Source organism: Pogoniulus pusillus, chromosome 27, assembly GCF_015220805.1.
Source record: "Pogoniulus pusillus isolate bPogPus1 chromosome 27, bPogPus1.pri, whole genome shotgun sequence".
Taxonomy (NCBI): domain Eukaryota; kingdom Metazoa; phylum Chordata; class Aves; order Piciformes; family Lybiidae; genus Pogoniulus; species Pogoniulus pusillus.
Window position 1 is genome coordinate 187,734 of NC_087290.1, and position 27,456 is coordinate 215,189.

At 50.3% G+C, this 27,456-nt stretch overlaps 1 protein-coding gene across 1 annotated transcript in view; it reads left to right on the forward strand.

The window, feature by feature from the left end:
* ZZEF1 (zinc finger ZZ-type and EF-hand domain containing 1) overlaps window positions 1-26,396 on the forward strand; it is an 85,727-nt gene extending 59,331 nt beyond the window's left edge. The window contains 15 exon segments of the mRNA XM_064166785.1: window positions 1,292-1,466; window positions 2,498-2,630; window positions 3,738-3,934; window positions 4,536-4,655; window positions 7,419-7,607; window positions 8,228-8,328; window positions 9,468-9,603; window positions 11,492-11,851; window positions 13,619-13,762; window positions 15,484-15,652; window positions 18,002-18,100; window positions 19,202-19,367; window positions 21,983-22,133; window positions 22,639-22,710; window positions 23,442-26,396. Of these exon segments, the coding sequence (XP_064022855.1) occupies window positions 1,292-1,466; window positions 2,498-2,630; window positions 3,738-3,934; window positions 4,536-4,655; window positions 7,419-7,607; window positions 8,228-8,328; window positions 9,468-9,603; window positions 11,492-11,851; window positions 13,619-13,762; window positions 15,484-15,652; window positions 18,002-18,100; window positions 19,202-19,367; window positions 21,983-22,133; window positions 22,639-22,710; window positions 23,442-23,516 (2,287 nt within the window). The 3' untranslated portion in view covers window positions 23,517-26,396.
* Window positions 26,397-27,456: the final 1,060 nt, after the last annotated feature.

The following is a 27,456-nucleotide window of genomic DNA, read 5'->3' on the forward strand; positions in this document are numbered from 1 at the left end:
GAGAGAGCAGATGTTCCAGTTTGATCTTGAGAAAGCTTCCAAGCATTCTAAGATGAATGTCATGGCTGTAAAATATGCCCACGGTACCTTGCACTGCAGCTGTGCTTCACAGGTGCATGAACAAAACCTGAGACATTTAAAAGCAGAATATCTGGAGGATCAGTGAGGGAGAGGATGCTCTCAGACTTTAGAGCAAGAAGGCCAATCTCTCTGGATTATTATTTGTGTAGTCCCAGAATCACAGAATACATTGGATTGGAAGAGCTCTCCAAGCTCATCCAGTCAAACCTTTGGCCCAGCACTGGAGGCTCAGCACTAAACCATGTCCCTAAGCACCAGGTCCACACAGCTGGAACACCCCCAGGGACGGTGACTCCAGCACTGCCCTGGGCAACCTGATCCAATGTTTGAGAGCCCTTCCAGGGCAGAAGTGTTTCCTGAGATCCAGACTGAGCCTGCCCTGGTGCGTCTTGAAACCATTTCTTCTGGTCCTGTCACTTGATACCAAGAAGAGGTCATCCCCTCCTCACTGCACCCTCTCCCTACAGGGAGCTGTAGAGAGCAATGAAGTCTCCTCCAGCCTGAACACTCCCAGATCCCTCAGCCCCTTCTCAAAGCCCAGCTGCTCCAGGCCCTTTTCCAGCCTCACTGCCCTGCTCTGGACAGGCTTCAGTCCCTGAGTGTCCTTTGTGGAGTGAGGGTCCCAGAGCTGAACGCAGCACTCAAGGTGTGCCCCACCCGGTGCTGAGCGCAGGGGGATGATCCCCTCCTTGTCCCTGCTGCCCACCCTATTTGTAACCAAAGCCAGGATGCCATTTTCTGCCTTGGCCACCTGGGCACTGCTGGCTCATGTTCAGTCAACTGTCAACCAACACTCTCAGGTTCCTCTCCCAAGTTGTAGCTTTCCAAACACACATCCCCAGATCTGTAGCTCACCATGGGGTGGTTGTGACTCAGGTGCAGAACCTGGCACTTGGCCTTGTTGAACACCATCCCGTCAGCCTTGTCGCCTTAGCCCATGGTTTCACATCTCCAGATCCCGTTGTAAAACTTCCCAACCCTCCAGCAGATGGACACAGCCACCCAGCTTGGTGCCATCTGCAGACTTAATGAGGGAGAGCAGATAGGCACCTGAGTGAGCACTGAAGCACCTCCTGTGAGGCAAAGGACAAACTCTGAGCCCTAAATTGGGTTTGGGAGCAAAAGATGACAATCTTCAGGCATGCTTTGGTATGGGACTGTGAACTCTTTGTGTGGCAGCCCTCCTCATGAGCCTGCTGTTGCTCTGCAGCCGTGTGGGCCTGGACTGGGCGAGCTCCATGGCAGACATCCTGCGCTCGCTGCACGCCTCCGCGCACTGGCACCAGGTCATTGCCGCCTTCACCGACCACTGCGTCAGGCAGCTGCCCTGCCAGCTGAAGCACACCAACATCTTCACACTGCTGGTGCTGGTGGGCTTTCCTGAGGTGAGTGGCCTAGGGGCACACAAGGCCAGGAAATTAGTTAGAGGTTTGAGGTGTCTGTTTGTAAAGACTTCAGGTTTCATCAGCTGGAGACATCACTCTAAGCTGTCCAAACCTGACTGTTTAGAACTACCCTGAGAAAGCCAGCTGAGTACAGCTGAGCATCAAAAGAGGCTTTTTCTACCAGCAAAACAATCCAAGCTCACTCTTGATAGTCCCAACCCTAATACATTGCCCATGTAGCATGCAGCTGGTGTTCATAGATTCAAAGAATCTCAGAATGGGTTGAGTTGAAAGGGACCTTGAAGCTCATCCAGTTCCAGCCCTCTGCCATGGGCAGGGACACTTCCCACCAGCACAGATTGCTCAAGGCCTCATTCAACCTGCCCTTGAACGCCTTCAGGGAGGAGACATCCACAACCTCCATAGGCAACCTGTGCCAGTGTCTCCCCACCCTCACTGGAAAGAATTTCTTCCCCATTTCCACTCTCAATCTCCCCTCTCCCAGCTCAGAGCCTTCTGTCACTCCCAACCCTTGTCAGAAGTCCCTGCCCAGGTATCTTGGAGCTCCTTCAGGTCCTGGAAGGCTGCTCCAAGTTCCCTCTGGAGCTTTCTCTTCTCCACAGTGAACAACCCCAGTTCCCCCAGCCTGTCCCTGTAGGAGAGGCTCTCCAGCCCTCTGAGCATCTTTGTGGCTTCCTCTGGACCCTTTCCAGCAATTTCATGTCGTTCTCTTTTGGGGACACCAGAACTAGACACAGTGATGTGGGTGGGGTCTCAGCAGAGCAGAGGAGCAGAATTCCCTCCATCATCCTGCTGCTCTCACTTCTGATGCAGTCCAAGGCACGGCTGGGATTGTTTTTAGCAGAAATGAGCTGCTGTTGCATGAAGATCAGCAAATCCCTGGCAGTAAGCAGATTATTCAGCTAAGAAATTAGACCCCCAAACAGAAGCAGATATAGCCTATGTCAGAGGTGTCTGTGCGTCTGCAAAGAACTCCTCCGAATCATAGTAAACCTCTCCTGCAATTTCAGGTGCTGTGTATGGGGACTCGCTCAGTGTACATGGACAACGCCAACGAGCCTCACAATGTTATCATCCTGAAGCACTTCACTGAGAAGAACAGGGCAGTTGTGGTAGACATCAAAACTAGGAAGAGAAAAACAGGTACTGTGAAGTCTGTGTTTTGCCAGAGAATCACAGATCATTTCCTGAAATGTTGTTATGGATACAGGGTGAGAACATCTGAGACCTGGGCAGGCTGCAGAGCTGGGCAGAGGAACCTCGTGAAGGTCACCAAGGGCAAGTGCAGGTCCTGGCCCTGGGCAGGAACAACTTCCTGCAGCAGGACAGCTGAGGGGGGACCTGCTGGGAAGCAGCTCCGAGGAGAAGGATCTGGGAGTGCTGGAGGACAGCAAGTGCCCATGGGGCAGCAATGTGCCCTGATGGGCAAGGAGGCAGATGGTGTCCTGGGGGGCATGAGGAAGAGTGTGGCCAGCAAGGCAAGGAAAGTTCTCCTTCTTCTTCTCCTCCTCCAGGAGATGTGTCTGGATATTTTAGAATAATCCATTTTATGGCAGAAAAGTCATAAAAGCCTAGAGCAGGATGCTGCCTCCTGGGTCCTGTTCATTGTGCCAGAGAGACTCTTCTTGATGTGTTCTATGGATCCATAGAATGGGTTGGGTTGGAAATGGCCTTAAGGACCCTCCAGATGCAACCCCCTGCCATGGGCTGGGACACCTCCCACCAGCACAGGTTGCTCAAGGCTTCGTCTAACCTGGCCTCAAACACTTCCAGAGAAGGGGCATCTCATATTGTGAAGTCTTTAAAGCAAAGATTGTCCCAAGATTTCACTCTTGAAGTTAAGAGACACTTGGAAAGATCTGCAGGCTGAGCTGCATTTGGATATTGAGGAAAGCTTTGACTACAAAAGCTTTTGATTTTTCATTGCTTTTTGTTGCTGACATTTTAAGCATTACACTCAGTAGAGTTTATTTCACCACATCAATTGCAGGACCAAATTTTCCTCATTTTCGATGTGAAATGCACCATGTGCTGCTCTGTTCTGCTGCACTCTGGATGTGCAGGTGTTACCCAGGGCTTTCCTGAGCTGCAAAAAGATGAAATGGTTTCTTGGCTATTCACTACAGCACAAGACCCTATTAGAACATGCCTCACGAGTTGTGTTCCTGTCTCAGCCTACTTCTGCCTCTCAGCAAGAGATTTCCCAGCATTTGAAATTGGGCCTGCTCAGCTGTGTTTTCTCCCCTGCAGTGAAGGACTATCAGCTGATTCAGAAGTGTGGACAGGAAGGCAGCGACCCCCAGACCCAGCTCAGACAGTACCTCCAGCACTTTGTCCTTATATCCACACATCTCCTGCAGACCACCATGGACAGCAGCTATGCCGAGGCAGTGGAAGCCACCTGGGTCTTGTCACTGGCTCTAAAAGGGCTTTACAGGACACTAAAGGTATCTTTGACACGTGAAATATACAATAAATCATGGAGTGCTGGGGGTTGGAAGTGACCTCCAGAGATGATAGAGTCCAAAATTTGAAGTTTGTGTTCTGCTTGCACTGCTGGCCCTTGGGTGTTAGCTGATCCAGCTGGGACACTGACACAAAGTCATCCCTCTTGTAACTGGTTCCTTCATGTTCCTCTCTGTAGGGGGCTGAAAACATTTCTAGGATTTAAAGAGCATTTATGAGGCTAAGGTGAATTGGTTTTGCTTTCTGAGGGCTGACCATTCAGCAAGGCTGAAGAGGAAATTTCTCCGTATAATCCTTCCTGCAGTAAAGCTCACTTGGCCCCACTTTTATTCCTGAAGTACTGGAAGAGGGGATCTGGACTTGCTTTTTTTTTGACTGTCAGAACAAAACAAATATCCAGTTACTTATAGGTGTGTGTCAGAGATGGGATTCCTAAGGTGTTTGAAATGGGGATTTGTATTCTGAAGGGGTTTAGGGAGTGAAAAGATTGCCAAGATAATTCATCTGAGCAGGAAATTAATCTGAGGCCATGTGATGCAATGTTCCCTTTTCACTCATTCACTTGTGTGTCTATCTCTGTAGATTCATGGCTTTAAGGAAGTCCAAGCTGCCTTTCTTCAGTCTGGTTTACTCAGGCTTCTAGTCAAAAAATGTAGCAAAGGAACTGGCTTCAGTAAGACCTGGCTTCTGAGAGACCTGGAGGTAAGAAGAGTTCTGTCAGGCCTGATACAGTGGCACGAAAGGTGGTGGCACTGCATTGCCCTTCTGTGCAGAAAGTCTCAAGAGTACTTCTAATGTATCCCTGCATCTAATGCATGCCTGCACCTGCCTTCCTCTGGCCATCATCACAGAACCACAGAATGGGTTGGGTTGGAAGGAGCCTTCAAGGTCATCCAGTCTGTGAATCCTCGTGCCATGGACACCTCCCACTAGCACAGGTTGCTCAAGGCCTAATCCAGCCTGGTTTTGAACAGCTCCAGGGAGGGGGCAGCCACAACCTCCCTGGGCAACCTGTGCCATTGTCTCCCTGCCCTCACTGGAAAGAATTTATTCCTCATCTCCAGTCTCAATCTCCCTTCTCCAAGCTCAAAGCTATTGTCCTTTGTCCTGTCAATGACAGCCCTTGTCAGAAGTCCTTCGGCCCAGCTCTCCTGGAGTCCCTTCAGGTGCTGGAATGCTGCTCTGAGGTCTCCCTGAAGCCTTCTCCAGGCTGAACATCCCCAACTCTCCTAGCATATCCCCATCTTCATGGCCTCCTTTGGACCCTCTCCAGCTGTTCCATATTGTTCTTGTGGTGCAGGCACTAGACTCCAGGTAAGGTCTTAGCAGAGCTTCTTTAAAACAGGAGTTGACTTTGTTAGCCTGACTGCGTTTGAAAGAGATTTGCAAGATGAGGCATTAACCACTTGCTCAGAGGTCTTTAGGAATTTTATTTGGACTGCTCTTGAAAATTCCATAGTTGAGTTTAAAAATTAGCGACTGATGTGAAGGAAATATCACCTGCATCACTCACGTGGACAAGTGATGTTGAGCTGCAGTGTGGGGAGATCAGTGTGCACACAGGCATGGCCTTTCTAAGGGATTCTGAAGTGACAGGTGTGGCTCAGCTGTTAGCTGTGCTGCGTCACAGCTGAGACTGGTGGCAATTCATACTTAGGATGGTAGAACTTGATGAGGCTCTGAGCAACCTGCTGTGGTTGAAGGTGTCCCTGCTGACTGCAGAGAGGTTGGACAAGATGACCTCTGAGGGTGCCTTCCAACCCAGTGCAGTCTGTGACGTTGTGAAATGAGAGAGGGAAAGACCAAGGCCTGAAATTGCTCAGAGAAGTTGCACCAAGTGCTTGGTTAAAAACGCTGCAGGATCACAGAATCATAAAGGGTGGATAAGACCTTTAGGATGGTTGAGTCCAGCTGTAACTCAGCCACCATGACCACTAAACCATGTCCTGAAGCACCACAGCTACAGCTTCTTCAACACCTCCAGGGATGGGGACTCCACCATCTCCCTGGGCAGTCTGTTCCAGTCCCTGATCACTCTTGCAGCAAAGAAATTTTTTCTCATCTCCAACCTGCTCTTTCCTTGGCACAATTTCGGGCCATTGCCTCTTGTCTTTCTGCTTACTTGGGAGAAGAGGCCAGCACCAGCCTCACTCCAGCCTCACTTCAGGGAGCTGCAGATAGCAATGAGGTCTCCCCTCAGGCTTTTCTTCTTCAGGCTGAACACCCCCAGCTCCCTCACAGTGATGCTCTCCAAACCTCTCACCAGCCTCACTGCTCTTCTCTGGACACCCTCCAGCCCCTCAATGTTTTCTTTCGCTGGGAGGCCCAGAGCTGGGCACAGGATGTGGGCTCTTTCTGGATGAGAGGTGTCCCAGCTTCCTCCTCTGTGGTACCATCATACCAGGTGAATGTTCTGCCCTGAGCACTCGAGTATCTCACCATAGCTCTGCTTGCCTTGTTACTTAGCACGTAAGTGGCACAGAGTGAAGGCCTCGGGCAGTGTGTGACATTCTTTACTCCCTGTGCTCGGCAGTGCTGCTGCAGGCAGTGCTGGAGCCAAAGGATGTTCTCCAAGGAGAAGCATATAGAGACACCACCAGTTGCTTGGCGACAGCCACCTTGGCTCTGTTCTTGTTGAAGAGTCCTCCAGGTTCAGCAGTACAGAATTGGTTCCATCGTTATTTTCTCCATTGTTTTACACTTAATTACATGGCTTCTCTTGGAAGCTGTCTGGAAGGTGGCCTGCAGATTGAGAGAGGGGATTCTGCCCCTCTGCTGAGACCTCACCTGCAATGTTGTGTCCAATACAAGAGAGGCATGGACCTGCTGAAGTGAGTCCAGAGGAGGCCACAAAGATGATCAGAGGCTGGAGAACCTCTGCTGTGGATACAGGCTGAGAGAGTTGGGACCGTTCAGCCTGGAGATGATAAGACTTCAGGGAGACCTTAGAGCTGCATTTTAATATCTGAAGGGGACATAGAGGCAAGCTGGACAGGGACTGTTCCCAAGGGCCTGTGCTGACAGGACAAGGGCAATGATTTGGAACTGGAGCCAGGCAGTTAGGTTGGACACCAGGAGGAAGTTCTGTACAGTGAGGATGGGGAGAGACTGGACCAGGTTGCTCAGGGATGTAGTTGAGGCCGCATGACTAGAGACATTCAAGATCAGCCTTGATGTGTCCCTGGGCAGCCTGCTCTAATTGGAGGTGTCCCTGCTGCCTGCAGGGGGGCTTGGGCAAAGATGAGCTTTGAGAGTCCCTTCCAACCCAAAGCAATCTGTGAAGCTGTGTAACTGTTGTAACGTAGGCTGTGTTTTGGGTCTGGGGTTTGGTTTTGTCTTTTTTGTAGCTCCTGCTTCTTTCAGCATGGCCCTGTGCAAGTCTTACAGTGTTCTTGGCAAATGCAGGTTGCAGATCCAGGAATAGTCCCCAGCTGTCTCACCATGTGCTGCCTTTCCTCTCTGCAGATCTTGTCAATTATGTTGTATTCCTCAAAGAAAGAGATCAGTTCCCTGGCTGAACGTGAGGACACCAAGCTGGAAGAAAGGGAACAAGATCAAGATGTGGAGCAACCTGTTGTTGGTCCTGTTGATACAGAGCAGACCAAACCTGATCCTCTTGAGGGTTTGGATGAAGCCACCAAAATATGTTTCTTGGTACTTAATTGTTTTTTGTTCTTGTGAATTTGCTACTTGTTTAAAATATTTGGTAGTTTATGAAACTAGTTTTATTCTGAATATACAGAATTTGGGGCTGTGATTTCAGTGTCTCATTATTCCAGTACCTGAAGGGAACCTAAAGGAAGGCTGCAGAAGGACTTTGCATGAGGGTATCTAGAGACAGGACCAAGGGGGGAATGGTTCGAAGCTGAGGGAGAGCAGGGTTAGGCTGGAGCTGAGAAGTTTTTCTTCAATACCAGGGTGTGGAGAGTCTGCAATAGGCTACCCAGGGGGGCTGTGGATTCCTTCTCCTTGGAGGCATTCAAGATGAGGTTAGAAGGCTAGTTGAGAGGTATCCCTTGCCCATGGCAGGTAGGTTGGAACTGGATGATCTCTGAGGTCCCTTCCAACTTGAGCTATTCTGTGATTATCTAAGAAAATAAACTAGACCCACAGTAATAATCACTGCAAAGCTGTTATGCTTCATCACTTTGTATTTTCTCTAGTCCAGATGTTCATTAATTCTATACCTGTATAAGTGGGAAAATAGCACCTAGGTGAGCCTTCAGTTCCTCTTTCTGAATGATGTCCTCTGGTTCCCTTGTCCGCTTGCTCAGATGACACACGATGCACTCAATGCACCTCTCCACATCCTTCGAGCCATGTATGAGCTGCAGATGAAGAGGACAGATTCCTTTTTCCTGGAGGTGCAAAAGAGGTAGGCAAAATACTGGGTCCAGCAGAAAACCAGTGTTGGATGTGGATGGTAACCTGAAATGGAAGAGGTGCTGGACAGAAGCTGTACCAAGGGTATTCTGGCAGCAAGGAACTAAACTGCACTGAGGTGTATCTGTGGAACCCAGGTACTGCTCTGATGTAGTGCACTTTGTCAGGGGGATGACTCCCACAGTCAAAGGTCCACTCTGTCTAAATTGTCCAGCTGAAAATGGAAAGCTTATGTGGGGCTCCTAGCAGCCACAGCATGTCCTGGAGCCACCACCTGCTCACAGGAATGAGCAGCTCTGTAACATTTAAACTTCTGACTAGGGCAGGGAAGGGAGTTACCATCACCTGAGAAGTATCAGCATGGATTGGGCAGAGCAGTGCAGCCTGGGGCACAGTGGCTGGAAGGCTGCCCAGAGGGAAAGGACCTGGGGGTGCTGGTTGACAGAGGCTGAAGATGAGCCAGCAGTATGCTTAGGTGGCTGAGAGGGCTACCAGCATGGTGGCCTGGTTCAGCAATGGTGTGGCCGGCATCATTGGGGAAGTGATTGTACCCCTGGACTGGACACTAGTGAGGCTCAGTTCTGGGCCCCTCACTCCAAGAAGGACATTGAGGGACTGGAGCAGTTCCAGAGCACAACAAAGCTGGGGAAGGGTCTGGAGAACAGGTCTGGGTCAGAGCAGCTGAAGGAGCTTGGGAGGTTTAGTCTGGAGAAGAAGAGGCTGAGGGCAGAAATCATTGCTCTCTACAGTTCCCTGAAAGGAAGCTAGAGCCAGGCAAGTGTTGGCCTCTTGTCCCAAGGAAAAAGAGACAAGATGAGAAGAAATGGCCCAAAGATGCCATAGAGGGGAGGTTCAGGTTGGACATGAGGAACAATTTCTTCCCCAGGCTGCCCAGGGCAGTGGTGGAGTCCCCATGCCTGAAGGGGTTTCAAAGCCATGGAGATATTGTGCTGAGGGCCTGAATTAGCAACAGACTTGATGAAGCTGGATAGTGGCTAGATTCAATGACCTGAAATGTCTCTTTCAACTAAAACAATTCTATGATTCTAAAAATAGAGTTTAATGAATCCTTCTGAATTATAAGTTGGGGAAATTTTGTTTGCATTTTTGTTTCTTCTTGTCTCTCTGAAGGTTTGATGGAGATGTGATTACCACAGATGAAAGGATCCGGACGCTGGCTCAGAAATGGCAGCCCAGCAAGCACCTGAGGCTGGAGGACCAAAGCTCAAAAGCAGTAGACACAGACATGATCATCTTGCCGTGTCTGGTATGTACAGCTCCATAATGAGGAGCAGTTGTGGACTTATTCAGTCAGTCATCAAGTCACTTCAGTTCTGCTCAGGAACTTCAGACCTTTAGCAAGAGCTAAAGGAGATGTGGGGAGCAGGAGGCTGGGGCCAGACTTTTGTCAGTGGTGCCCAGGGACAGGACAAGGGGCAGCAATGGCCACAAACTGATGCTCAGGAGGTTGGATGTGAAGAGGAGGAGAAAGTTGTTTGTTATGAGAGTGCTGGAGGCCTGGAGCAGGCTGCCCAAAGAGGTTGTGAAGTCTTCCTCTCTGGAGATCTTCGAAACCCCCCTGGGCATTGTGCTGCTGGGAAAGATCCTGTGAGTGCCCTCCTTGAGCAGGGGTTGGACTGAATGATCTCCAGAGGCCCCTTCCAACCCCACCATGCCGGGATCCTGGGATGTTGTGTCCAAATGATGAATAGGCAGGCCCAACAAGAACAAGTGCATCTTGAAATTTCTCCCTTAAGGAAGTGAGAAGTTGAGTCTCAGGTCAGGAGAACAAGCTGTGAGTGCAGTCTGTCATTTCCTCTCCATGTACAAGAGAGATTGTATCTGATTTCTGTAAGCTTATTCCCTCAGTGCTACTGCTTTAGCATTTTATTGTTCAGGAACTTCAGCAACACCAAGGAAGCAGAGGCTGTCTCTTGTGGAGCAGACCTTGTACTTGCAGGCTTTAAGTTTTGCATTCAGAAGCGCAGCCCCCAGCGCTATTGTGGCTGCTGGCCATGAGCTAGCAGCAGCAGAGCTGGCTCAGTTTCACTGCAAAGCCATCAAGGGCTTCCTGAAGTAGTTTCACAGAATTACAAGAAGGAAAACAGGCCTTAAACAGATTTTAGAGTGACATACCCCTCAAAGTTCTCAGACTTTACTGGGCTTAGCTTTGATTTTGAAGTTGACTCAGCTTTAAGGACCAGAGGATCTCCAGTTTCCTCCTAAGCTGACTCGTTGCATGTCACAAATAGATGGCACTTGGCTGCTTTATCCTTGTAAGTCAGCTTAAATTCCAACTCCGGTTGGAATTCTGAGTGCAGTTTCCACTGCTGTGTGGATCCATAGATGTGTCTGTTGGCAGAAACAGCCCAGAGGGCAGCTGTGTCCTGGGATGCATAAAGATGTGGGCAGCAGGGCATGGGAGGGGATTTTGCCCCTGTGCTCTGCTTGGCTGAAACACACCTGGAATTTTCTGTCCAGGTCTGGCACTCCCCATCCCAAGAAGGACCTGGAACTGCTGGAGAGGGTCCAGAGGAGGTGATTGCAGGGCTGGAGAACCTCCCCTATGGGGACAGGCAGGGAGAGTTGGAGTTGATCAGCCTGGAGAAGAGAAGGCTCCAGAGGGACCTCAGAGCAGCCTTCCAGTGCCTGAAGAGGCTCCAGGAGAGCTGGGGAGGGACTTTGGACAAGAGCTGGGAGTGACAGGAGGACGGACAATGGCTCTGATCTGGGAGACTGAGAGTGGAGATGAGGAAGTTCTTTGAAGTGAGGGTGGGTACAGACTGGCACAGGTTGCCCAGGGAGGTTGTGGATATTCCTTCCCTGGATGTGTTTAAGACCAGGCTGGATGAGGCCTTGGGCAAGCTGTGCTGGTGGGAGGTGTGCCTGCCCATGGCAGGGAGCTGGAACTGGATAGTCTTCTAGGTCTCTTCCAACTCAAGCCTTGATATGATGGTAATTCCCTGAAGCAGTACTTCTGAGGGTTTCTGTCCCTCCGAATGCTCTGCTCTTTGCGTTGGGCGTTGCGGATTTGGAAGACAAGTCGATTTGTCAGCTTGCCTCGCAGCCTGAGGGCCTGGTCAGCCACTCTGGCAGAAGGAGCTAAGTTGAGAGCCTATTTTCAACCTTTTCAACCTTGCCATTTTTTTTTGCAGTCAAAGCCTGTGCTCTGTGACAAAGCCACAGAAGAAAGCAACCCAGTGGCCCAGAAGCTGATAACCAACACAGAGAGCGACCTGCAGCTCAGTTACGCCAAGCAGCGCCGCACCAAGAGCTCCATCCTGCTGCACAAGGAGCTGGACTCCAGGAGCAAAAAGGCTGTCCGGGACTACCTGTATCGTGTCAACGAGGCCACTGCTGTGCTCTATGCCAGGCATGTGCTGGCATCCTTGTTGGCTGAGTGGCCAGAAGATGTGGCAATCAGTGAGGAAATCCTGGATCTTAGTGGCCCAGCCCACATGACATACATCCTGGACATGCTTATGCAGCTGGAGGAAAAGCAGCTATGGGAAAAAGTAAGTGGATCTCACTGCTCCATGTGGACAGGCCCTGGGCCTGCTGCCACAAGGCTCTGCTGAGCACTTTCTCTTTGAAACTAAATGGAAACTCCAAAATTTAAACTAGTTCTGAAAAGAAGCAGCTGGAATCTGTCAGTGCCTTGATGGACTGGTGTGGATAATGGTAAACCTGGCTCTATGGAGACAGCTCCAACTGGTCACTTAAGTGGCCAAAAAGGCCACCAGCATTCCTGGCCTGGATCAGCAGTAGTGTGGGCAGCAGGAGCAGGGCAGAGACTGGACCCCTGTACTGGGCACTGGTGAGGCCATACCTTGAATCCTGGGTTCAGTTTTGGGACCCTCATTTCAAGAATGACATTGAGGGGCTGGAGCACTGATGAGCCAACTCTGCCATGGGGGAAATGATCTTGGATGACAATAGGATATTGTGAGGAAAATGTCAGCTCAGTGCTTCACAGGAGTTGAAGCAAATCAGGTGCTGAGAATCTTCAGAAAAGGAATCAAAACCAAACCAGAAGGCATCAGTCTGATGCACTAAACCAAATCTGCTCTTCTCTGTGCTCCAGTGTATGACCTGTGCCTACCTCACCTTATAAACAAGCAGAGTACAGAGTATAACTGGGGGGGGGGCTGGAAAAGGGTGCAGGGATTGTTATACCCATGGAATAACTTCAGTGTGAGGAACCATCTCCCTCTCTGCTCTGCTCCTGTGAGACCTCCACCTGCAGCACTGCATCCACTTCTGGTGCCCAAGCACGAGAAGGACATGGAGCTGCTGGAGCAGGTCCAGTGGAGGCCACAAAGGTGATCAGATGGCTGGAGAACCCCTGCTGTGAGGACTGGCTGAGAGAGTTGGAGCTGTTCAGCCTGGAGAAGAGAAGGCTCTGGGGAGACCTTAGAGTAGCCTGAAGGGAGCTGGGGGGAGGTACTTTCAATAAAGGCTGGGAGTGACAGGAGCAGCAACAATGGCTCTGAGCTGAGAGAGGGGATATTGAGACTGGAGATCAGGAAGTAATTCTTGAGAGTGAGAGTGGAGAGACCCTGGCACAGATTGCCCAGGAAGGCTGTGGCTGCCCCTCACTCTGGGTGTTCAGGCTGGACGAGGCCTTGAGCAACTCATGCCGGTGGGAGGTGTCTGCCCATGGCAGGGAGTTGAAACTGGCTGAGGCTTTGAGGTCCCTTCCAACCCATTCTATGAATCTATGAACCAGTGAGTCTGCTCTGTCCCAGGGTGTTTGTGCAGGCTGAGAACATGGCAAGGTGAGCTGGTAGAAGAAGGTTATTGAAGCGTAGCCTTGGTCTGCTTTGCAGGCCTGTGGAGGCAGAGGACACAGGCAGGAGCTCTGACACATTCTGCCTTTGAGGTTGGAACTGCTTTTCCCCAAGAATTCCTCTTTTGGCTGATTTGAAGATGTATTTCTTGCTGTGGTGTGAAGTTTTATAGGAGAAGTTAGAAAATGGCAGCTGAAGAGAGGTAGCAAGTGGCTCTAATGGCCTGGAGAAGGCCTGGAGGGGCAGGACTCCAGGTACAGGCTTTGTGCTTCTGTGGAAAATAAGAAAAAAAGGGGAGACTCAGTTCCTTCTGAATTCATGGATTCACAGAATGGTTGAGGTTGGAAGTGACCTCAAAGACCATCCAGTTCCAACCCCCTGCCATGGGCAGACACCTTCCACCAGCACAGGTTGCTCAAGGCCTCATCCAGCCTGGCCATGAAGTGTCAGTGTCGTTTTGGGGCATTCATGGCATGTTCTGCTTCTCCCCAGATCCTACAGAAAGTCCTGCATGGGTGCAGCGAGGGCATGCTGGGGACCATGGCCCTGGCAGCCTGCCAGTTCATGGAGGAGCCAGGCATGGCTGTGCAGACACGCGAGTCCAAGCATCCCTACAACAACAACACCAACTATGAGGTCAGTCCTGCCTGCTGGGCGCTGCAGGGCTTCCCTCGCTGGGGACCATCAGGGTGGGTGGAGCAGAAGTCTCACCATGTTCAATGTCTATACCCATGGAGCTCGTGTGCTTGGAGCACCTGGGAAGTGTCTCTGCAGGCTGCGTTTGGAAAAGGCTTAGGGCAGAGTGGCTGGAAGCTGCTCAGGGGGAAAGGAGCTTGGGGGTGCTGATCAACAGCAGCTGGTGATGAGCCAGAATGTGCCCAGGTGGCCAAGAACGCCACCAGCATCCTGGCCTGCATGAGCAATGGTGTGGCCAGCAGGACCAGGACAGGGATTGTTCCCCTATACTGGGCACTGGTGGGGCCACAGCTTGAATCCTGGGCTCAATTTTGGGCCCACCCTCCAAGAAGGATATTAAGGGCTGGAGAAGGGTCTGGAGAACAAGGCTGGGGAGGAGCAGCTGAGGGACCTGGGGGTGGTGAGCCTGGAGAAGAGGAAGCTGAGGGGATACCTCATTGCTCTCTACAGCTCCCTGAAAGGAGGCTGCAGCCTGGTGGGGGTTGGGCTCTGCTCCCTTGTAGCAAGTGATAAGATGAGAAGAAATGGCCTGAAGTTGCCGTAGGGGAGGTTTAGGTTGCACATGAGGAACAGTTTCTTCCCAAAAGGCTTGTTAAGGCCTGGCCCAGGCTGCCCAGGGCAGTGGTGGAGTCCCCGTCCCTGGACAGCTTCAAAGGCTGTGCAGATGTGATGCTGAGGGCCATGGTTTGGTGATGTCCTGGCAGTGCTGGGTTAAGGGTAGGACTAGATGAGTTTAAAGGCTTTTTCCAAAGCCTGTGGATTTGATTCTGTGCCTGAGGCCTTGCCCTGTAAGGCAATTTGCTCAGTGAGGCACCCGGTTCTGCTGCTGCTGGGATCCTGCAAGATGCATATCCCAGGGGTGGATCCTGCACCTGTCAGCTGCAGGGCAGCTTCTGAAATGCTTAGTGAGCAAATATTTCTACCCTCTACTCCACTGGTCTGTTCCAGCTGGCCTGGTGCTGTTAGACCCAAGCTAGGAGTGGAATCTTTTTTTCTTGCATTTGTTCTTTGAGACCACCTTCTCCTGCCACAAACCATTCTGATTCTGCTTTTCTTGGTAGCATTTCAAAGTTTTTTTTAATGTAGTTCTAAAGGTAACTACTGCCTCTGACCAGCTCTGGCATTTTTAGCTGTCCTGCAGCTGTAAGACTTCCCATTTTGATGATTAAAACTGCATCTAGAGCTTTGGGTTCTGGCTGTGACATCCACATCAGCCACAGTTTGTGCTTTGAGAACACCAAAGCATTGCTAGCAATGAGTGCCACATGCTCACCAGCTAATGCAAACAACAGGCCATGCACTGCTTGGGTTCATTAGTCATTAGTTCTGGATGCAGATACTGAAGAGGGATTTCTTTTTCCCATGGGGATGCCTTAATATAGAACCAGAGAGCTGTTGAGGTTGGCAGTGACCTGTGAGGTCATCTAGTCCAACCACTCGCCAGAGCTCACCGTTCCACCACTGCTGCTGTGTCACCACTGCTGATCCATGTACCTCAGCACTGCATCCATGCAGCTTTTAACCATCTCCAGGGATGGGGACTGCTGCAGCTGCCTGGGCAGCCTGGGCCGGTGCCGCAGAGCTCTGGCTGGGAAGGAGTCGTTCCAGCTTCTTGGTGCAACAGTGCTGCAGTGTCCAAAAGTGATGTATTTATTTCCCAGGACAAAGTTCACATTCCAGGTGCTATCTACCTCTCAATCAAGTTTGACTTCCAGTGTAACACAGAGGAAGGCTGCGATGAGCTGCTCATGGCCAGCAGCAGTGACTTCCAGCAGGACCGGCACAGCTTCAGTGGCTCTTCACAGAAGTGGAACGACTTTGAGCTGCCAGGTGAATCTACAGTGTCCCAAGTGCTGCTACCTGGGACTTGAGAGGAGTTCCTGAAAGATGAGTGAGATGTGGATGTTCCTGAGATACTGGGGCAAGAGAAGGATTCTCCCCTCCACATCTGTTTGCTCTGAGGTGCTGCTCGGTTCTATGATTCAGAGCCCTGGAGCAGGCTGCCCAGAGAGGTTGTGGAGCCTCCTTGTGTGGAGAGCTTCCAACCCCCCCGGCATTGTGCTACTGGGCACCCACAGCAGCTTGCCTTGCTTGAGTAGGGGGGTTGGACTGGAGGTTCTCCCACCCACCGTGCTGGGTAGGATTCTGTTTCTTTAAAAGCTGCCTTATCTCTTGCTCTACCTGACCTCACTCCAAGCAGGCACTTAGCTTCTGGAAGCAGTTTGATCTTGATTCTGTTCCAAGCCAGTCCTTGCTCTGCAGAGTACTCACTGACATTGTTTCTGCCTTGCCTTGCTTTCCAGAGGAAGCACATTTTTTCTCTCAAAACAAAAGAACAAGCCAGGCTTATCTCCTACCTCTGTGCTCCACCAGTGCTCAAATAGGGCCCGTGCCAGCCTCTTGGTGCTGCAGAGTGCAGCTGGACAGAAATCAGGCACTTGACGGACAGCTTCAGTCTGCAGGCTTTTGATGACACTCAAACATCCACTCTGCGTTGCTGAGACCTCACCCGCAGTGCTGTGTCCAGCTCTCAGGCCCCGCAGGAGAGACATGAACCTGATGGAGCACATCCAGAGGGGGCCACAAAGATGACCAGAGGACTGGAGAACCTCTGCTATGGGGACAGGCTGAGACAGTTGGGGCTGTTCAGCCTGGAGAAGAGAAGGTTCCAGGGAGACATTAGAGCTGCATTTCAATATCAGGTTGATGTGTCCTTGGACAGCCTGCTGTAGTTGGAGGTGTCCCCGCTACCTGCAGGGGAGTTGGACAAGATGAGCTTTGAGGGTCCCTTCCAACCCAAAGCAATCTGTGAAATGGCAGTGAGCTGAAGGACCTCACAATCTCATCCATCTGCCAGGATGTTTTAACTCACTGAGTACCACTTTGAGTCCTGTCAGGAGCTGTAAATAGATTTAGGAACTTCATTAGCAGAACAGTTTGGCTTGTAAAGTGCAGATTAGAAATGTGCCCTCTCAGGAAATGTTTTGGATTTTTATGACCTCCTCTCTGTCCTCCTTTTCCTTCCAAATAGCTGCAGAGGTTTGTCAAGAAGCTCAACTTTGAGGCTTATTGTTTGGAGCAGCCTTGGCTGTGAAACTTCAGTTTCACCTTCTGACACTTCATTTCCAGCCAAGGCTATTTGCATTAAGGCTCTTGACCAGGACAGGCTGCAGAGCTGGGCAGAGGGAACCTCATGAAGGTCACCAAGGGAAAGTGCAGGGTCCTGGCCCTGGGGAGGAAAAACCTCCTGCAGCAGGATAGGTGAGGGGGGACCTGCTGGGAAGCAGCTGCAAGGAGAAGGAGCTGGGAGTGCTGGGGGACAACAAGTTCCCATGAGGCAGCAATGTGCCCTGGTGGGCAGGAAGGCAAATGGTGTCCTGGGGGGCATGAGGAAGAGTGTGGGCAGCATGGCAAGGGAGGTTCTCTTTCTCCTCTACTGGGCCACATCTGTGCAGTGCTGAGTCCTGTTCTGGCTCCCCAGTTGCAGAGAGCCAAGGAACTGCTGGAGAGAGTTAAGGAGAGGCTGCAGAGCTGCTAAGGGGCCTGGAGCAGCAATGTGAGGAGCAAAGGCTGAAAGCCTGCAGAAGAGCAGCCCCAGAGGGCATTTGAGCAATGCTCAGCAAGCGCTAAAGGAGCTGTGGGGGGCAAGAGGCTGGGGCCAGACTCTTTTGTCAGTGGTGCTCAGGGACAGGACAAGGGAAAAGGGGCCCAAACTGGTGTCCAGGAGGTTGCATATGAAGAGGAAGAGAAAGTTGTTTGTTGTGAGGGTGCTGGAGGCCTGGAGCAGGCTGCCCAGAGAGGTTGTGGAGCATCCTTGTATGGAGAGCTTCCAAAGCCACCTCAGCATGTTCCTGTGTGATCTTTAGGTGACCCTGCATTGACAGAGGTGGTGGACTCAATCTCCAGGCTGTCCCTTCCAACCCCTACCATTCAGTAATTCTGTGATTCTTCTGGGTAGTTGAGACATTGAAAACATATTTCTGCAGTGGAGACCACTCAACCTCCTCTTGGTCATAGTTCTGTGCATGTCAGGATTACCAGCAAATCCCAGGTCCCTCCCTTTGGATCGTTGACATTTAGGATTGACTTCTACCAGCCTTGGCATTTCAGTTGTATTTGTGACAGCCAGACTTACTCAGAGGGTGGTAACCTGACTTTCCCTTCCTCCTCTGCACACAGGAGACACCCTCTACTACAGATTCACCTCTGACATGAGTAACACTGAGTGGGGTTACAAGTTTACAGTGACAGCAGGACACCTGGGGAGGTTCCAGACAGGTAAGCAAGCTCAAAAGGTTTCCAGGAGAACTCTGGGGACTTGCTTTCCTTGTGCTTTTCCCTTTGCCTTCTGGCTTTGCGGTTTATTTTAACTCAGAATTTGCTTTCTCCACTGTTTTGGACACAACTCGATTAATTTTCTCAAGATCAAATTTGAGTGATGTGAGTTTGTGCTAGAAATCCCTTCAGAGAGCCTTGGAAACCCCAGTTCCAGTGATGCTTTTTGCTCTCTCAGCCTCATTCTGTGCCAGTCACCACGCTCAGGATTTAATCAGCACTCCAGGGGGCTGTAATTGAGAAGAGAAATCCTGGTAATGATATTTAAAATTCCAACTGGCTGGTTTGGGTCCAAGTTCTGGAGAGGGCTGGGAAAGTTTTGTTAGTTTGTTTCAGAATTTCATCGAAGCTGAGGCTTGGGGCTGGTGGCTGCTGGGGAATCAGCAAAGCTCTGCTGCCTGCTGCACCTCTCACAACAGGGAGGCTCTGGGGTTTGTTTGCCATATTTGGGCAAAACAGTACTTTCTGATTTTTATCTCAAGTTTCCAGAGAATCATTCAGGTTGGAAAAGACTCCTGGGATCATCAAGTCCAACCACTGACCCTGCTCCACAAAGTTCACCTCTAAGCCACATCCCCAGGCACCACACCTAAATGACCTTGAAACCCCTCCAGGGATGGGGACTCAGCCACCTCCCTGGGCAGCCTGGGCCGGTGTTGGACCACTCTTGCTGTGAAAATGCTTTTGCCCCAGAAAAGAGTTGTGATGTCAGGATGTCATCTGGAATGGTCTCAGAGTTTTCTTTGGTGCTTTGCTTTGCTTATTTCTTGCTTGCAGAACATCATTTTTTGTGAGGCTGCCCAGGGAGGTGGCTGGGTCTCATGCGTGGTGGTGTTCAAAAATCAAACAAATGTGGCACTTCAGGATATGATCTGAGTAGTCTTGGAGGGGCTGGGTAGAAGATTGGATGTCTGGGAGGTCTCTCCTAACCTTGGTGATTCTCTGATTCTATGAGTACTTAATGTATGGAGAGGAGAAGACTAAACCTAGGATGAGAATGGCTTCCTACAAAGTCACAGCTGTTTGAGTTTCCTTTCTTTGCAGGGTTTGAGATTCTGAAGCAGATGCTGTCTGAAGAAAGGGTTATCCCTCACCTCCCACTGGCCAGGATCTGGGAGTGGCAAGTGGGGGTCGCATGCCGCCAGACTGGGCACCAGCGCCTGAAGGCCATCCACCTCCTCCTGAAGATAGTGCAGTGCAGCACCCAGAGGTAAGGCCACCCTGCTCTCTTCTGCACTAAAACTAAAAGGGCAAGAGAAGAAAAAGGTGAGAAGGCAACAGGCCATGACATGGTTACAAGAAGTGGTGGATTCTCCTACCTGGGATGGTTTGAAAGCTTAGCCAGCCAGGCTGCTAGGCAGCTTATTTCAGCTGTATTCACCTAGAAAGGTTGCACCAGATGATCTGTGGGTCACTTCCAGCTTAGCATTCTAGGATTCTGATTCTGTGAAGAAGGTTTTACACAGAATCCCAGCTTGGTGAGGTTTGGAAGGAATCTCTGAAGATCATCTAGTCTAAATCCCCTGTGTAGTCATTGTCACCCACAGTGGGTATACAGAATTCACAGTGCTTGGGGAGCAGAAAATTGTTGTTAGGGAGTTTCTTTAAGATATTTTCTCTTCTTTCTTGGCTTTTAAAACGGATCCACTGACTTGAAATGCTGTATAGAAAAAAAATCACGGTGGAAGAGAATGAAAAGTAGATTTCTTCTCTGTGAGGAGCAAATGTTGAGAGCCCTGGGGCTGAGAGCCTACAGAAGAGCAGCCCCCGAGGGCATCTGAGCAATGCTCAGCAAGAGCTAAAGGAGCTGTGGGGGAAGAGGCTGGGCCCAGACTCTTGTCAGTGAGGCACAGGACAGGGGGAAGTGGGCACAAACTGGAACCAAGGGGTCACACTATAGCCTATTTGCATAGCCTGTTAGACAGACTTGACAATTAAGATGAGGATGGAGTCATGCTGTGGTGGAATGCTGCTCTGGCTCTCCATAAGGTGAAGAACTGTTCATTTGTTGTTTGTTGTAGCACCACTCGGCCTGCAGGGCAGTTTTAGAAGAGCTTAGTGTGGCCATGCTCAGGGATGCTGCAGGTGGTGTTAGCAAAATCCAGACCCAGACACTGAGCTGTTCTAGTGCTGTGCAAGTGGGTCCAGACCCAGCAACTCCACAGCAGAGGTAGAAACTGGAATGCTGGGAAGCTGGCACTTATCTCACTTGTCACAGAACCATAGAATGGTAGTGTTAGAAGGGACCTCCAGAAAATGGACACCAACCCACCTGCCAAAGCAGGGTCACCTAAAGATCACACAAACATGTCCAAGTGGCTTTGGGAGCTCTCCATACAAGGATGCTCCACAACCTCTCTGGGCAGCCTGCTCCAGGCCTCCAGCACCCTCACAACAAACAACTTGCTCCACCTCTTCAGGTAGAACCTCCTGAGTTCCAGTCTGTGTCCATTGCCCCTTGTCCTATCACAGAGCCCCTTCATCCTGACACCCACCCCTCAGGTATTTACAGATGTTGATAAGGTCCACTCTTTTCCAGACTGAACAGTCCCCTGTCAGATCAAACTAAATCATGGACAGGGCCTTGAGCACCCTGGTCCATGTCCTCAGGCTGGGGTTGGTTTGCAAACTGAAGCTGCATTGCAGCCTGGCCAAAGAGGACCATGGCTGGAGGGTACCAGTCATGGACGCTGTGGTACGCTCCCTCCCTTGAAGTGTTCAAGGCCAGGATGGATGAGGCCTTGAGCAACCTGGGCTAGTGGGAAGTGTCCCTGACCATGGCAGTGGGTTGGGACTGGGTGAGCTTTAAAGTCCCTTCCAATCGAAACCACTCTGTGCTTGCTTGACTGTGTAATTTTTAGATGTGCAGATTTTGGCACTGCTGGAACCATGGATTTGTTCTTCTTTTAGGCTCCCTTAGTTTTCTTCCCCAGGAGACATATGCTTTGTCACGTGGACAGCAGATGGGACTGCAAGGTGAAGTCTCCACTCTCAGGACAACTCTGCATATTTTTCTCATGCTAATCTGATGACAGATTCTGAAATTGAGTTTTCCTGCCTTTCCCCCCTGTCTGAATGACATTTGCCATCCTGTCTGCCCAATAGGTGAGCTCAGAGCAGAGAGGAGGCAGGCTTGGGGTTCTTCGTGAAGACAGTCTTTGTCTGCTCTGTGGCATTGCTGTGGCTCAGGTTGTACTGTTCCTAGTGCCAGAGCACAGTGACCTCCCCAGGTATTTTCAAGCCCTCATTTCAGGAGCCTGCTCAGTTTGGGGGAAGTCATTTAGACATCCTCATGGATATGAGGTTTGCTCTTCACTGATCCAGAATGAAGTTGTATGTGCTGAAACACTTGGCAGGATGTTAGACTCATGTTAAAGGTGGATGTTCAAGTAGGCTCATGGATTCACAGAACAGGTTTGGATGGAAGAGACCTCCAAGCTCATCCTGCTCCAACCCCCTGCCATGGGCAGAGACACCTCCCACCAGCACAGCTCGCTCAAGGCCTCATCTAGCCTGACCTTGAACACTTCCAGGAAAGGGCATTCACAATGCCCTCCCTGAGCAGCCTGTGCCAGTCTCTCTCCACCCTCACCTTGAAGAATTTCTTCATCTCCATTTCTGAATCTGCCCTTCTCAGGCTTCAACTCATTGCCTCTTATCCTGTCACAGCAAGCCCTTGGCCAAGTCTTGTACATCTGTCAGAACTCTCTGGTCGTCTGCTCCTCACTAATGTTTGTTCTCCCCTTCTCAGAAGCAGGCTCAGGTGCAGATTGCTCACTGTCTCATCACTATTTCATCCCAATTGTGGTGTGGGTTTTTTTTCAGGGACTGTGACCTCACCTTATTGAAGCCACTTTGGCAGCTTTTCACCCACATGGAAAACAACTTGTGTCGCGACATGGCCAAGCCTGGCATTCTCCTTCCTCTTCATCGTGCACTGGCAGAGCTCTTCTTTGTGACAGAAAACAGAGTTGCTGTAAGCACTTCCTGGGGTTTTGCATTCCTCTGCCCAGGGCTGGGAGCTAAAATCATGCTGTCTGCTTTCATCTTGGCAAAGTTCCTCCGAGCTTAGGAAGCATGGAGTGCTCCACAATCATGAACACCTTAGTCGTGTGGAGTCTAGAGGGGCATGCTCTTGCCTTCTGCAGCATGGCACCTTAAGCAGTAGTCCTGACTTTTCCTTGTGCAATGAAGGTGTTAGGCCCTGCAGCCACTCTTTAATCTGGGAGCAATGCTGATTTCATCCTTAATTCAGAGGTATTTGAATGTGGTTTTCCTTGAGTTGATTTGGATCATTACAGAGGAACAGTCTCTACTGAACTGGTCCCTGTGCTCACCAGTCAGGCCCAGGAGAGACTCATGTGGGTCTCTGGTACCTTTGGTTCTTGCAGAGTGTTATAATCATCAGCATTTGAGTCTTAATTATGGGATGACATCCGTGCTAGAAATGTGAATGCTCATTGAATGCTTTCTGGCTACAGGAGCTTGGAACTCTGCAGGAATATTTGCTTGCCTTAAATACTGAAGATCATCTTCATCGCTGCACAGCACAGGTAAGGAGGTTGCACAGCCCCATAGGTGTGGGCTTTGGGTAATTGTTTTTTCTAGCAGAGACAGTCACAGACTAGCAGAGGTTGGAAGGGACCTCTGGAGATCCAACCCCTGCTCCAGCAGGGCACCCACAGCAGCTTGCCCAGCAGCACAATGCCCAGGGGGGTTGGAAGCTCTCCACACAAGGACACTCCACAGCCTCCCTGGGCAGCCTGCTCCAGGCCTCCAGCACCCTCATACAGAATCATAGAATCAACCAAGTTGGAAGAGATCTCCAAGATCATCCAGTCCAACCTAGCACCCAGCCCTATCCAGTCAACTAGACCATGGCACTGAATGCCTCATCCAGTCTTTTCTTGAAGACCTCAAGGGACGGTGCCTCCACCACCTCCCTGGGCAGCCCGTTCCAATTTCTCCTCCTCATCAGGTGGAACCTCTTGGGTTCCAGTTTGTGCCCAGTCCCCCTTGTCCTGTCCCTGGGCACCAGTGAACAAAGCCTGGTCACATCCTCCTGACACCTCCCCTTTAAGTATTGATCAGCAGTCCCCCTCAGGCTGTTTTTTTTCAAACTAAACAGCATTAATTCTCTCAGCCTTTTTTCATCAGGGATGTTCCTGTCTCCTCCTCCTCCTCACAGCCTCTGGTAGACCCAAGATTACAGGAGGGTTTCTTTACAGCTTTGAACCAGGGAGAATCCTGGATGTGACTTTTTGTTTTTCCTTCTCTCTTCTAGGCCCTGAGAAACATTGCTGCTATCAGCCTTGCCATTAACTACCCCAACAAATCAACAGCTCTCTGGAATGTTTAATACTGGCTCAGGCTGGAGTGCATAGGATAGAGTAGTTTGTCCATAGGAACCTCAGAACAAACATCTTAACTCCCTTCAGGAAAAGCTCCTTCAGCACCATGAGCACTCTGCAGCCTGCCTTTCTTCCACCTCGATGTAGAATTTGTACCAGTCCAAGCTTACTTCAATGAGAAAAGCACATCCTGAAGCAGCTCACACGCCACCTGCAGTCCTATATGCACCTCCTGTAGCATGTTAGAGTAAATAGTACAAGAGTTTCTTTTGTACTGAGAGGAAGTAACCTCCAGAAGGTAGCTGGAGTATGAGGATGGAAGGCCCTCAGCACTGGTGTCATCTGCTCCCAAGGAAACTTTGGTTAATGGAATGTGACAGCCTGGAAAAGGCTGCAGGCCTCAGATTGATGCCATCAGCAGCATCTCTGACGTGTGAAAGAGGCCAAACAGGACCTGCTGGGCCACTCTTGAATCCTGTCATGGTACTTTTGCTTTTGAGGGCTACTACCCAAGCGAAAGAACCTGAGTCCTTACCAGAGTACAGGGTGTAAAACAAATTCCAGGTGATTGTGATTGGCAGAGCAGTTAAAGGATTAGTTTCAGGGCATCCTCATGCAAGATGTTCCTCCTATCTTCTGACTCCATCAGCTGGAGCATCTCTTCTGACCTTGAATTCTGTCCAGTGTGTTATCCTAGAGGGTCCATTAGGGCAGAGGCCTCTCTTCAGAAAGCAGGCCTGATGAGAAGAGCTGAGGAGCTTCCATGCTTCTTGAACAAATCTTGACAAGAAATGATTCATGAAGCTTTTCTTCTGCTTTGAATGATTTCAACACCAGTGACTTCTGGCAGCTCTTCCTGGCAGTGCTAGAACCTGGAGTCCCAGCATTCAGGGTGAGAGTTAATTCTGAATCCAACCTGATTTCAGAGAGCAATAACAGCATTACTCTGAGCAGGGAATGAATTGCAGACCTGTGCTGAAGTCAGTTGGCTTTCTTCCTGCTCAGCTGCACTGGACCTTCCCTTTCCAATGAGTTCAGAGGGACATGGAAGGATCTGGGCCTGTGTTTTGTACACACACAGAGGATGGAGAGCTGGGCCTGTCCAGTATGGATTCTGAGAACTTTTTTCCTTCCCTTGCCCACCCTGGAATTGAGATACAAAAAAGGCCACCAAGAGCCTGAGTGGTGGTGTGAGTGCAGTTGCTCTGTCAGGAGCTTGCTGACGTTGCTTAGTCCAGAGTGGTGCCTAACTAACAATGTGCAGCATGCACAGGAGCACCATTCTAGGGGATGCTTTCTGAACTGATGGTCCTGTCAGCTGCACCTGAAGTTTTAAGGGGTGTCAGATCTCCCTCCGAGAGGGAAAAGTGCAGTCATAGATCCCCCAGGTGCTGGACAGCCTCTCAGTGTGTTGGGACTTCTGCTCAACCAAGTGAGTGCAAAGGGAACGCTTCCTCAGGGGCTGAATTGGAATCAGGATGTGATTGTTCTGTAGGACTTCCAACTGAAAACCAAGAAGCACCATGCTGAAGCCATTCCCCTCAGGAATTGAGTGGCCCTGCCAGCAAACGTGAATGCCAGAATTCAGGAAAAAAAATGTGCTGTTTAAGACTGAAAGGCGGTGGAGAGATGCTGCTCTGAAAGCCCTCCCTGCAGATGGAGGTCAGAGCCCTTCTTCCTTCCTGAGCAAAATGGGAAGGGAATTGGGCTCAGCTCTGACCCATGGATCAGTTTGTTCTTGCATCCAAGTAACCTCTCTGAGTTTGCAGGGATGTCCGAGAGATCCCCAAGGAACCCTCTCATACTTCCTAATAGCATGAACAGGAGCTGGAAGCGGGGATTGCTCCACCAAAAGGGGACATTCTTGAGTCTCCTTTAGAAAGTGTTGATGGGACAGGAGCATCCTGAGCCCGCTCTTCTTGAGCAGGGGGACTTCAGCGCTTCCCAGCGGGTCCATGGCTGCGCAGTCAAGGTCATGCAGTGGGCTGGTCTGCTGAGGCATGTGGGATGCTGCTGAGATCTGCCTGGTTTAGTCCCAGGCTTTTTTTCTTTTCACATCAGGGATGAAGACTGTAAATAAACCGTTCCCAGAACCTCTCCTGGCTCCATCACTCACATCTGTTTCTGTCAGTCTCTCTTTTTGCCTTCTGGATCTTGAGCCTGCAAGGGTGACACAGGAATGTTCCTTACTGGGCCTACCAGCTAACTTACTCTACCAGCAGTAACTGGCCTCACTAGTCAGCCCTCTTGCCCTGGAGGGACTGTTTAGGAGCGGTATCCACTCAACAGTGATTTCTACCCACTAGATGGAACTGCAGGACTGTGACCTGAGCTGACACTGAATCTGCTGCTGCCTTACTCAAGCACTCATTATGGATTTAGTAAGAGATGAGAAACGCTGATTTTTTTTTTTGTTCTTTTGTGTTTTGTTTCTTCTGTTAGTGTAAGTGGAAGAGAATGCCAGTAATGAATAGTCCTGACCAACATGCATTAGACACCTTGCAGCAGCTCCAGGTGGATTGGATAGTATAAAACTGCCTGGCAAACAGGAATGCTGAAAAACAAAACAAAACAAAACAATAAATGTGCCTAATCTAAACCAAGTTGTCCTGCCTGAATCACCTCTGATGTGCTGAAAACAAATCCTCCTCTTCCTGATGCTCCACCTGATCTGCTTCCATTCAGCACTGAAAACCAAGAGGTTTATAATTTCTTTCCTTAGCATGTTTGCTGCTCTGTAGTTTCTGTCAGTTGGTTAAAATCTGTCAAATCTTTCCATTTATTCCCAGCCCGCTCCACATGTAAAAAGCAAAGCTACAGATGTGGGTGAAATATGCAAACAAAGAGAAATCTATTGTAAAAGTCTATAAAAACAAGAGAGTCCAACAGCACTGCCTGCTTGCTCTTTGCTTCTCTCCTCACTGACTCTAAACGCTTGGATTTGCTGTCAGATTTCCCAGGGTTTTGCTTGTGAGTCTTCATTTTCAAGGCTTCCGAGCCATAGATTCATGGGCTGGGTTGGCTTGGAAGAGGCCTTGAAGACCATCTAGTTCCAACCCCTTGTTGTGGCAGGGACAACTCCCACCAGCACAGGTTTCTAAGGCCTCATCCAGCCTGGCCTTGAACACCTCCAGGAAAGCACATTCACAACCTCCCTGGATAACCTGTGCCAGTCTCTCACCCTCAAGCATTTCTTCCTCATCTCCACTCTCAATCTCCCCTCTTCCAGCTCAGAGCCATTGTCCTTTGTCCTGTCACTCGCAGCCCAAAGTTCCTCCCCAGCTCTTCTGGAGCCCCTTCAAGTCCTTGAAGGCTGTGCTGAGGTCTCCCTGGAGCCTTCATCAGGCTGAGCAGACCCAGCTCTCCCAGCCTGTCACCACAGGAAAGGTTTTCCAGCCCTCTGCTCTCCTTTGTGGCCTCCACTGTCCCAGTGATGATCAACCCCTTCTTCTTGTGGTCAGAATGTCCCTGCCACTGTATTGAACTATGCAGGAGAAATCCTGCTGGCGTCGCCTCTCAGACTCCAGCCCAGCTCCTTGCATTCCAGGAGCCTTACCCTAAAAATGAAGATTTCCTGTGGATATTCACTGATTTCAGTGCTGGTGTCCTTGGGGTCTCTTCTGACCTGACATTCTAGAATCCATTCTCTCTATTTAAGTCCTGAAATACTTCTAGAGCCCAAATGTCTGAAATCTCAGCTTTATATCTTCATTTCTCTCGATGATGACTGGTGAGGTTTGCTTGTACCTACCTTGTCCAATAGCCTTAGTCTGCAAGCTCAGGTAGGCTAAAACCTTGGGTTAGGCTTCAGGGAAGGGTTGATCAGGGAAGGACAACTGAGAAATCACAGAATGATTGAGGTTGGGAGTGACCTCTGGGAATCATCCAGTCCAACCCCTGCTCCAGCAGGGCACCCACAGCAGCTTGCCCAGCAGCACAATGCCATGA